Source organism: Pseudonaja textilis, chromosome 1 (genome assembly GCF_049901715.1).
Source record: "Pseudonaja textilis isolate UNSWEBS1 chromosome 1, rPseTex1.2, whole genome shotgun sequence".
Classification (NCBI taxonomy): domain Eukaryota; kingdom Metazoa; phylum Chordata; class Lepidosauria; order Squamata; family Elapidae; genus Pseudonaja; species Pseudonaja textilis.
In genome coordinates, this window is record NC_141990.1 from 237,095,336 (window position 1) to 237,107,825 (window position 12,490).

At 38.3% G+C, this 12,490-nt stretch overlaps 1 protein-coding gene across 4 annotated transcripts in view; it reads left to right on the forward strand.

Moving 5' to 3' along the window:
• Positions 1 to 1,579: 1,579 nt before the first annotated feature.
• TSG101 (tumor susceptibility 101) overlaps positions 1,580 to 12,490 on the forward strand; it is a 46,989-nt gene continuing 36,078 nt past the window's right edge. For all 4 annotated transcript variants that reach the window (XM_026706525.2, XM_026706524.2, XM_087920352.1 and 1 more), the window contains exons 1-4: positions 1,580 to 1,732; positions 4,245 to 4,329; positions 5,632 to 5,697; positions 12,084 to 12,247. In XM_026706525.2, the coding sequence (XP_026562310.1) occupies positions 1,691 to 1,732; positions 4,245 to 4,329; positions 5,632 to 5,697; positions 12,084 to 12,247 (357 nt within the window). In that variant the 5' untranslated portion in view covers positions 1,580 to 1,690. The remainder of the gene's footprint in view (positions 1,733 to 4,244; positions 4,330 to 5,631; positions 5,698 to 12,083; positions 12,248 to 12,490) is intronic.

Sequence of the window (12,490 nt, forward strand, 5' to 3'; positions counted from 1 at the left end):
GACTGAGAATCTCCATAGACATCTGGGACCCATGACCCCTATATGACTTCATAGGAATCTGGTAACAGCCATTAAAATATTAAAGGACATATTCTTGCACAGGCATCTCAATCATAAAGCCCCGAAGAATGTAAAAAAGCCCACCTAGTCTCCACCCCATTTTGTCAGCCACTCCAGAAACATGCTGCTGTCACTGAAGTTTCCTGGCTACCAAATAAATGGAGACCTTTTCTGCAGCCTGCCTCCATTTTATTTCAGCATCTTTCTCCCAGCTTGGAACCGGATCCGATTTTTCTTCCAACAATGAGTTCACTTAAAGTTTGTACATTGTTCTTGGTGTTATTTATTTACACCTCACTTTGATCGAGGAGCTCAAAGTGGCACCTTGTCCTCCAATATTTTTTCCCCTACAAACTCACTAAAATAGTGTAGAGTTGTAATTGCAGGAATGTTCCAATCTGGGATGGCAAACCTCAGATAAAGAATGTTTCCAAGCAAATACAACTCAGGCAAACAAAGTCACTAATCTATGGATAAAGGAGGATTAGAGAGGGGAAGTAGACATATGTTAGACTTTAACTAGAGAGAATTAATTGTATGGATTACTCTACTAAACAGTAACGAAAGTTAAGCAGTAACCAAAGTTAACCAATGATGGAGGATAACTAAAAATGTATATAAATGCAAGACTATACTCCAATAAAGATCATCATCATAATTCAGTTGTTCATGATCAAACAACTTGACTGCCTCGTCATTACAACAAAATAGGTGTACGGAGACTGGCCAGTTTAGAGGGTGAAGCCGGACTCTCTCCCCACCCTTGAATGCTGTTGAATCTTATCTAATCTCACCCAGGTGCAAACTGAATATGAAAAAATTCCTGTGTATAGGGCTGAGCAGTAAAATAGCTAACTTAACTCTTCAAATACGAGTCTAGTTGTTTGCGCTTGACAACTGGTCAAGAGCCCCTCACCAATCAGAACAGAAGCTGGAAGGGGCCTTGGAGGTCTTCTAGTCCAACCCGCTGCCCCCCCCCCCAGCAAAAGATACCATTTCAGACAAGCGGCTGTCCAGCCTTTTCTTAAAAACCTCCAGCGATGACGCACCTTAAGTCAAGCTGTTCCACTGGCTAAATCAGGGATCCCCAAACTTGGCAACTTTAAGACTTGTGGACTTCAACTCCCAGAATTCCTCAGCTAGCATAACTGGTTGAGAAATTCTGGGAGTTAAAGTCCACAAGGCTTAAAGTTGCCAAGTTTGGAGACCTCTGGGCTAAATTGTCCTCACTGTTAGGAAAGTTCACCTAATATTTTTTTTGTTTTTAATTGAGGGAGCATTAGAATCTGAGACACTCTGCTCTTAGTCGCGTACCTTAGTGATTAATACCCCATTTCTATCCAATTAATTACACCCCAGAACAGATCGTAAAATCGGATTGTCCTCCGACCCTCTCTATAATTTGTCTTCGCAGAAGGACTAAAGTCAAAAGTATTACTACTGTTCTTTCCGGTCGAGGGGGCGGGGGCGGGGGGAGGAGAGCAGTTAACTTCCGGAAGTGACGTTTTGCGATACCGCCGAGCGGAAACGGATCGCGGAGGCTGTCGGAAGCGGAGCTTTTTCGTCCGGGAGTTGAGAGTAGCGGGTGGAGGTCGTAGAAGGTAGCGCGACCGAGAGAGGGACCGCCGCCATGGCCTTGTCCGAGAGTCAGCTGAAGAAAATGCTTGCCAAGGTAAAAGCCTGCCTGTTCCTGAAGCGTCCCTTCTCTAAACAGCCTTTGAGTCGGCTCAGCCCAGTCGCCCTCTTTGAAGGCCTCTCTGCCCGGCCTTTTTTTGGTAATGGTGGTGGTGGGGCAACGGTAGAGCCAAAAGCCAAGACGCCTTCCCTTTGGGGGAAAAGGGGTCCTTCCGAGCCCGTTCGCCTTTCACTTTTTTTCCCCCCTCATGAACTGACGGTGTTTGCCTCTTCCTCGTCAGAGACCAACTTTCGCACCCACAAATAAACAGTGACTGAACCTTTGGGCGCCTGCCTATCCCAACAGTCAGCTCCAAATTCAACATGAATAGCCTAAAAATAAGTAAATAATCGAAGTCCGTTTCCTCTCATCCCTGGTGGTCCATAATTACTAGGCTATAATTACAGGACATTTCCTAATCGCCAATGCCTGGAATTTCCAGCGAGCCCCCATCTAACCATAAATGGTCCATAATTTTTGAAAACTCTTGGCTCCTATTTGAAGAGGAATCTCCTGCAAGTCAGTCGTTAAATCTTGAAATCAGACAGTTGTTCTCCCAAACACACAAAGCTTCTTGGAGTCTTCTGGTTCTCCGTCCTTGCATCCCTGACTTGATAAGTTGGGCCTTAAAATAAAAAGTGAATTTCTGCAGGCCTGTAGTTCTCTTCCCCGTGTAGTAGTCCTTATTGGGAGAAAGCCTGAAACTTATTCCACAGTCCTGGAAAGAAAACAAGTGCTCCCTCTGTACATTGTTACCAACTCCTTAGTTCTCAGATAGTCTTGTGTTATGGACTGCTGGAGACTAGCTATCTCAGGAGAAAGAGATGTGAGCTGAATTGGTGTCTGAAGTCTTGGAGTAATTCTTCCCCCCATTAGATTGTACCAAGTTACAGGAAGTTTGAAGTCCCTCCTTTTATTTGAAAGTGAATATAGAAAACTATTTGGTAGGCTTGTATATTCTGTTGGTTTTTTCTCCAATAAACAAATACAAATACAGGATAAATACAAAGCCACTGGTCTTTCTCTGTAACCCTTTGCCTTTTCCAAGTTTTCGGTTAGTCTCTTGTTTTGTTTTGTTTCCTTTTTTCCCCAGAATATTTTACAATTAGCCACTCCTTATTTTCTATTATTTTTTTTAAAAAAATAGCTACATAGTAGGGCTCAACCTAAAGAAATACAAGGAAGTAGAAATATACTTCCTAAAGAAATTAATTTTTTCACGCATTTGAAAGATGAATTTGGTACAAGAATCACTGCTTTTAGGCTTCTCTTACACTTTAATAAATATGTTTTTTTAATATCTGAGGATTTTCTGCCTTTTATGTGCACTCTGTCACCTGGATGTGGTAGCATATAAAAATCCTTATATGCCATTTCAATGTAGGTTGAAAAGGTCAAATGACAATGCATGCAAATAGCATCATCATGTGAATGCTGCAACTCACTTGTATTAGATGTCAGAACATGAATATTGTCATTTTGGCATCTTGACGTTGCGGATAATGCATCATCTTGAAGGGTTGGCAGATAAATGTATCTAATGCAATTGTTGCATATTGTACATAGAAGATGTTTTATCAACTTTTTTAAAAGTTTGTGGATAATTTTGTAAACCATAAGGTAACTTATATGTGTGTGTTTGCAAACACACACATTTGAGGACTAAGCAGAATTAAATAAGCTTTAAATTGTTTTAATATTTGTTATCCCATAATCAGTGATATTAAGGAAACAAACTGACAGGTTTGCCAGGAAATGGTATTTATAGCTTGCTGTCTATCTTCTCAGTCAGCTGACTTGTCCAATAATTTCTGTATGTGTTTTGTGTATATACTGTTTCTGATGTTATGAAAGTACAATTCTGCTCTCGTAGCTGGAGTTTTCCTTATTTCTATCCCCACATTTTCTTTCCTGCAAATCATCCAGCTCTCCAAAGTAATTATGAAGAATGCAGGAAAGAAATAATAGGCTCAAGTGGTAGAAGCTATTCCTCTATGTGGAATGGTACCATTGGATGAAGCCCATATCCTTCCACTTTAAAGATTGGAAGTTTATGGTCCTCCAGATATCTTCAGACTCCTTTTCCAGCACGAAACAGGAATGTATAGTGGTAAGGGGTGCTGAGAATTCAGAAACTTCTGGACTATCCTAAGTACTTCTTGATTTACTTACATGTTATGTAATTGCAATGTGATTTTCCTAATGTTGATTCATTGGAAAATGCCTTTACTTTCTGGACTTTGATATAAATAACATGGAATCGGGTCATTCTAATTTCACATTTCTATCATGAGATACAGTTATAACTGCCCCAATTAATCATGCTTGCTTTGCAATTCCTGTTGATAATCCAATAGAACAATTTCACAGGTAAACATGTTTAAGGTAAAACACATTGTGATCATAGAACTTCATATGTCATAACCTGCAGTTGAAGATTCCAAACATTAGTAAGCTGATCTATAGTTTGCTGTTAGAAGTGTTTAAAAACATTTTTCTTTTTCTCTAGTACAAGTACAGAGACTTGGCTGTTCAGGAAACTGTCAATGTTACTGGCCAGTACAAAGATCTCAAACCTGTTATGGATAACTATGGTAAATTGCTGTTTTCTGTATTTTTGCAGTATGTTTTTTGTCAACATTCAGCTATTATACAGTAATATCTAATCAATTTATTGCATTGCAAGGAAATAGTTTTACTGAGTATTCCTCATTTAACAACTAGCCTGTTTAGTGACAACTCATAGTTAAAGTTAGTCCTTGACATACAACCACAATTGTAATTGGAAAATTCATTGTTGAAGTCATGCAGTCATTAGGTAAGGAATCATGTGACTGCACCCAATTTTATACCTGTTTTGCCATTATTAAGTGCATCATTGCAATCATTAAGAAGACAAGTGATCTTGATTTGCAACCTTTCCCATTGACTTTGCTTTTTGGAAGCCAGATGGAAACGTGCAAATCACAATCGTGACTAGGAGACTGCAGCCACCATAAATATATACCAGGTGCCAAGATCTGAATTGCAATCATGTGACCATAGGGACATCAAGATAATAGTGAGAAGGCTAGTCAGAAGTCACTTTTTTCAGCACCATCATAATTTTGAAAAGTCATTAAATGAATGCTCATAGGTCAAGAACAATTTGTACAACAGCACTGAAAAAGCGATTTAAAATTGTTCCTCAAACCTATGGCCATAGCGGAGGAGGAGCTACAATGAACTCACAAGTTGCAATCACTTGATGATTCTCTTAATAACCACAACATAACTTACATTGTAAGCCAGGTATAGTCACATGGTGTTTTACTTAACTATCACTTACAATGGAGTTGCTGGTTCTAATTGTGGTTGTTAAGTAAGACTACCTGTATTGAGAAAGTAAAACAAGATTATGTGATTGCCTCATAATTAAGTTATTTTAGTGAGTGACATCAGGTCATAAAGCTAACACACAACCTTGTTTTGCTTTCTAATCCAGTAGTCATTATTTCTATTGGTAGAAATACTAGTAGTCACTCATTTGCGGAAGAAAATATTCAAGTAAGGTAGAAATTAATAATATATTCTTCATTTAGACCACATATTATTTTCACTTGATGTCTGTTTTGAAAATTTGTATAACCAATTCATTTAAAAAGAGTATAATTTTCTTGAGTTGCAGTATCTGGCAAACTGCATTTGTCATAGAATCTATAGTGAAAAAATCATGGCTATCTATAAAAGGCACAAAATGACATGCCAAACACTTTACACTGTACAGAATATATTTTCTTAGAAGATGTGCTTATTTCTGGCCAGAATGAAGTATTGATACTTAGTTGATATGCTTATTTTTGTTAAGGTGTTCAATGTCTGATCTGTATATTGAATAAATCAATGCTTCTTTTCAGTTTTTAATGATGGCTCATCAAGAGAATTGATGAGCCTTACTGGAACCATTCCTGTAAATTACAGAGGTATGTATGTATTTTGAACTGTTTGCATAGATTATTTGAAACCACTGTTGCTGTACAGGTAGTCCTCACTTAATGATCAGTCGTTTAGCAATTATTCAGAGTTAAAATGGACCCCCCCCCCAAAAAAAGGTATAATAATTCAGTTCTGGAATTCTGATGGCCACATGTGCATGCGTGCACTGCAGTCACAATTATATTTCGGTGCTAGGCAATTGACTTGCATTTACAGACTTTTGCAGTGTCCTGATTTTTGGCAATTTTTGCCCCTTTCTGGCTAAAATGGATTTTAATAATCATGGTGTTCACTTAATGACCAGTGCAAAAAAAGGTAGTAAAATCCTGTTTAACATCTGCCATGACTTATAGCTGTAATTCTGGACTCAGTTATGGTCATAAGCTGAAGACTACTATGAACTGTATCCTTCATTTTGTAACATTGTATTTAGTTTGTGTATTTCGGATACCTTGCTTTAAATCAGTCAGAACAATGAAAGCAAAACTAAAACACATATTGCAATCTAAAAATTACCATCTCAAAGCAAAACAATTTATAATTTCCTATCTCTTCTCATGTGGTTAGGTGGCATGACTTTGGAACAGAGTTGGCAAAGTCCAGGTAGATAAAAGCCTCTATAACATAACTATACAAAGCATTTGAATGAGATGGTTTGAAAGCAAAGTAGCTATGCGTGTGCATACCCAAGGAATCAGCTAGAAGGAGCTTCTCATGTTGTTCAAAAGATGAGGCTGATGGTGATTCAAAGACATATTATCCAATTTAGGGTGTGTCATTTAATGGGGTGAAAATTATTTTTTGCAATTTTTTTCTATGAGTTTCTAAAAACAAGTGTTTTTACACCAAGAATTCAAATGTTATTTTTGCAATTGCACAACATTTAGCTTGGTATGGTAAATCCATGTCTGATCATATACTCCACAAAAGTCTCTTATAGCCCTAATACTGTTAACTTTATAATTTTTTTTCTGTGTGAATCTTATCTAGCTAAACAAAAAATAATCCATACAATCATAAACCAACATCAGAAAACAATTTTCTGAGTTACAAAAATGTTTAGGCAAGCTTCATCAAGTCTTGTTTTGATTTGTTCTTTGACATCAGCTGCCAACTTGCTTCTTTGCCACTGATATAACCATCATTTTTCTCATATGTATACACTCTGTTTTCTGCCTCTGTGACCTGTTTCACACATCTCTCTATTGATTGGGCATGACAGGACCACTGTGGTACTTGCATTGGTTCGTCAGTGAACTTCTTTATTTCTGCTGTAGTCAGTCTGCACACCAGAGGTGGCTCATATACACCTTCAGACTAGTCAATCAGCTCCAGCAGAATCAATGCTCTGGTGTTGATTTCTTGCATTTTCCTTACACGTACAGAAACATCTTCCAGCACGTCATTGTCTGCACCCTTCAAGTCAGCTAGCTCTCCTCTCTTTAATGTCATCTGAACACAAGAATGTCTGGCTTATCATTTCAGTGAAAGTGTAACATGCTGAGCACTGAATGGTTGGCAAAACAGTATCTACTACAACCTTGTTTTGCAGTCTGACTTGCTGCAGCTGGATCAACACAGGCTGTGAGCCTTCAATCCAGGAATGTTTTACTTTGATGTTGAAGCAGCAAGGGTAGTATACACCAATGATGTATTCAACTATCATTCTTAAGTTTTGGAGAGTTTTGCCTTTAAAGCCATCTTTGAAACCCATATTCGGCAAAACCTATTTGTAATTGTCAACCAGCGTGAATGGCTTACTGGTCCAATTTCCAGAAGAGCCAGATCTGTGGGATGTTCTCCTATCCTTATTGCCTGTGTGATCCTATATCCATATGCTTGATCAGTACAGAGATCTTTTACAACATTGTTGCTCAGTGAAATGACAGGCTCACCAATTGAAACTCTGGTGAATGAAGGATGAATGTCAAGTTCTGTTGCAGTGTCTAGCATGTTGCCAATTTTACCTGCCCATTTGTTGTTAGACAAATGGACAGGTAAAATTCTCGTCCAATTTTGTGATTAAGTGTTGTAGGGGTAATTCATTTGCGTGAAGTGCAACTTCTGGTCAAGCTTGGCACCACCTTCACAGCTAGTATTATCATTTGCAGAATCTCCTCCAATGGCCTTCAAGCTTTTGTCAATGCCTTTCTTCATATAATACATCATATTATCTGCAATCACTTGAGCAGGTCTTCCTGGTTTTGATCTTTTCTCTGGAGTGAAATGATATCTTCCACCCGGCTCACTGCACACAGAATAATGTTCTTTGATGGTAGTGGGGAATTGCTGGTCTGAAGTGTTTGCTTTCAGCATAACTTTAGTTGCATCTATACGGCCATATATGCATTTATATTGCCCTTCCTATAGAGCTTATCAAATTCTTGATCTAGGAACTTCATAATTTTTTCTTGGGTTCTCTTGATTTTATTGCGGTCAACTACAAGTCTCTTGTCTTCTTCGGTGATCAGCTTCTTCAGGCGGCTGTGGTAATTGCAGCAGTGGCATGTATACCAACACCGTATCTTAGGCTCTGCATAGTGACATTTGTAATTTCTAATCTATTGTATTCTGTCTTTTATTTTGACGTAGGCCTCTTCATAACTTCTATAACATTCCACTTCATCATCAGTCATCTGTCCTTCATTTTCATCATAATTACTTCGTTTGTCAATATCAAAATGTCTGGAATGTTTCTCTGCTTATATTTAGCAAGACTGTCTCTCTTTGTCTTACCGCTTTTGTCTTTTGGCACATCTGGAAAACCAATCTGGTGTGATCTGAAAGAACCAATCTTGTTTCTCTGATCTTTAACGAAAGTAAGTTCCTTCAGTGGTATCTTTGTCTCCTTTAGGGCAGGTACAGTTAATGTGAGCTTCTTTTATTCAACCAGCAGGGTAGCCGAATTCAGCACACAGAACAATTTGACACTTGCAGTTGAAGATGTCCGTTTGTCAAGTTTCACAGTAAAAGTTTCTTTGACATCTAGTTTTCCTCTAAGAAGAGATATGTTTTTGGCTTGATCCCAGCTTTCTTAGATCTTGTTCAAATTGTCACTCGTGAATTTACAACACAAAAGAACTGCTCACTCGTTCCCATTTTCCAAACAGTTTTGGATATATCTCTTGCAAGACTGACTGCAGGGTAGTTTCTAGCATCATCACTACTTTGTTCTCTTAACAATAGGCCATATCTGAGAATGTCTCGCAGTGTTGGGAGCTCAGACAGCAACAAGTCTTTGCCAGTCCCAATTAGGTTGCTTATATGAGTGAATGATTCCAGTCCAGTTTGTTTAGAACCATTACAGATTAGTTATCACACTAACAGGAAATGACGCCAGCGGTATAAATACTCTCAGACAAAATAATATTTAACAAAAAGTGAAAGACAGCTGAACCTGTCAAATGAAACAAAACAAAATGTTAAAAAAAATATGATATTTATGTAGTTATTTAACAAGCATCTCTAAATTATATTAAAGTAACCAAAATATATTTCCAATCCCCAAGCTCTGTCACAACTTTTGAGCACCCCTAATGTTTGGAAATTAAAAGTTGAAAAATTTGACACACCCTATATTCCATACTCCCACACATTATGAAACATCTCATTTGAATGCTTTGCATAACCTCTGCATATCTGTCTGTCATGATGCTCTCAGGTACCAATATAGTTAGCAATGCAGTAGCATTAAAATAAATGTGTTACACTTCATTTAGCACTAACATAGCAGAAGAAGCTCAATGACAGCTGACGAGAAATGTCAGGAATTGTGAGTAAAACCCTATTACAAAGAAGTTTTGAGCTTTCGTGGCAAAAGAAATCTGATTGCTTATAACTGCTGGCATACTCTGCAGTTGCTATGGTGAACTTGACGATATTGCTGTAGTTATCTCTGAATCCTGATCAGATGTTGAACACAGAATTTGTCAGTTCACCTGGGAGAGTTTGTTCATAATGTGCTCTTAATCTGTATTGACTTTCTGCAATGATAAGAGTATAAGACGACTTGGACCAGAGATTTCACTACTTCCGTTTCATAGGAGCAGGTTCTTATATCATAACTCTTTTCCAAGATAGCTGTGAGTTGGATATCAAAACACAAAAGCATCAGTACACTTCAGAATGTAGAAATCATAAAGTCATCTGTGTATTTAGCTAGTTCAGAAACACTGTTGTCTAGAGCAGGGGCCCCCAACCACTGGGCCGCGGACCGGTACCGGTCCATGGAACATTTCCTACTGGGCCGCCGGTTTGCTGGGCGCCGCCATCTTGTTTGACGAGAAAGTGCTTCCGGGTGAGCTTTTCCAGTTGGAAAGCAGCATTTGGGTCCTAAAGGAATCCTCGCACCTTAGTTTCATCGAAGGGGTGGGGCTTTGAACGAAACTAAGGTGTGAGGATTCTTTCAGCACCCAAAGCAAGGCGAGCCAAGCGACTGTTCCGAAGCCATCCTGAAGTGAAGCCCATCGATAAAGGCACAAAGGAGGAGCTGAAGGTGGCGGGGAGAAGTGGGTGATGGCTGGCTGGCCGGTCACTCGCCTTGCCTTGTCATGCGTGCTGATGCCGGTACCGGGCCGCGGATCATTTTGTGATGCCGGTACCGGGCCGTGGCACAAAAAAGGTTGGGGGCCACTGGTCTAGAGGAATGAGAGCAGGAATTCTGCTGGCTTCAGCTTTATCTAAGACATTTATCCTAAGCTCTGTCTTTCATAGCCCAAGGAACAGCCATTACTGCAGCAGTTTGATTTCTATTTGCTTTTGCCAGGAGAATTAATAATGCAAGTTTTAGAAGCCAAGTGGCGAGTTAAATAATTCAATGTCCTGGTTGAACCACCTTGTTGAAGCCTCTGTCAATGTAGAATATCATATTTGGGATACATTATACCATTTAGAACAATGTCCTTGGGAATTTGGGTTAGATTTAATTGTGTTCTATAAAAAAGATGTGCCACTGCAAATAATTTAATAATAGTTGTGATATATCTCATTTCTCTAATATGGATTAATATTGCATTAAAAGATGAGTTTGTTTTGTATTGTATGAGATACATGTAGTTGGGGGACTTTGTCTTCCAGAAGCCTGAAAAAAAAATCCCTCATTGTTTAAAATTGCTACTTGATTCTTTGAAATTCCTAGAAAAAAGTCATTTTGCGAAGCTTGCAAATTTAAGATTGGCAAAATCTTAAGATATTTATATATTACTAAAACTCCCTTGTCTGTTTGTAACCTTCAATCGAGCAAAACTGTGCATCATAGGACAACAGTTTTGGAACAAAAGATACCTAACTTACAGAATCCCAGGACCAATGAGAGTGAAATTTGTGGTCAATTGAGCAAGAGGCACCGTCTGGGTTAGGGACGGTGCAAGGGGGTGGATGTGGTATTGCGCAGGTTGGGGAAGGTGCGTGAGCATTTCTGTGCAGATCAATATGGGAGAGTTGTTAGGCAGGTAGGGAAGATTGGGTTGAGATATCAGTATCAAGACTTTTTTTTACAATAATCTCAATCTCCCAGAACATTCACTGGCTTCAGATGACTGATCAGCAGAAAACAGCGGACAGACAATATGGGGAAATTACATTCAATCAGATTGGATTAAAAAATTGCCCATATATAATTCATAGAAATGGACGTTCCCAAAAGGCTTATGATATACATTGGATGTAGCTATCTGTTTTCGATTTGTATGACTAAAGTTAGCTATGTCATATGATGTTGCTGCTGTGAACCAATTATAACAATTCCAGTTTTCAGGGACATGTTTACAAAAGACGTTAGGACCTATTCCTTTGATTCTCTACAAGAAATCTGATGCAGGTTCAATGTTTAAATAGAAGTCAACTCTTCTAGAACAGGTTGCATGCTTATACTTAGTTTCCCCGAACTCCCAGCCATTGTGTGTAAATAACATCCTCCGCCCTTCTCATCTTCATCCACTTGGAACTAGCTCCTCAAAAATTTTGGCTCTTCATCATCTGTCTGGAACAGATAATGGAAAGTGGGGAGGGGTGGTGAACACTTAAAATGTTTATTTTGGTTTCTGAGAGCTGAGAAGGATTAGAAGATTCAGTGTGATAAAATACAATTAAGGCCACCAATATCAACAGCAGACAAAATTGAGGAAAATGGTTATATGCAGTGTAACTAATTATCAGATGCTTAGGATAATGGACTTGTCTTCCTAATACCTTGTTTATTAATTTCCAAAGCCATGTTGTATGTGCTTATAAAAAATACTTCAGTTTTGTGTTTCAAGACCATTCCTATGCACTTAAATATATTGCAGTAACAACTATGCCACCTCAGTATTTTATCACAGAACCATTTATTATCAACAAGGATATATAACATCATTTAAAAAAATCTCTTTAGGCAACATTTACAACATCCCAATATGCCTGTGGCTACTGGATACGTATCCATTCAATCCCCCAATCTGTTTTGTTAAGCCAACTAGTTCGATGACAATTAAAACCGGGAAGCATGTTGATGCAAATGGCAGGATATATCTTCCATATCTACATGAATGGAAACATGTAAGTATAATCTTAAGATTTTTAAGCATTGATAATAAACTGTTTTGAGATATAAATATTAATTTCATTTTATATTTCTCTGGCTGTTTAATATAATAGGAAAATGAACTTGGACACTTGGGGCTTTGTTGAATATATAATATTAGAATCTTACAAAGTTTAAATATTAACAATGCAATGTTTCCTTTGGGGTTATTAAGATTTGCAACTGAAATAGCTATTGTTATTGCCTGTAATTAGTAT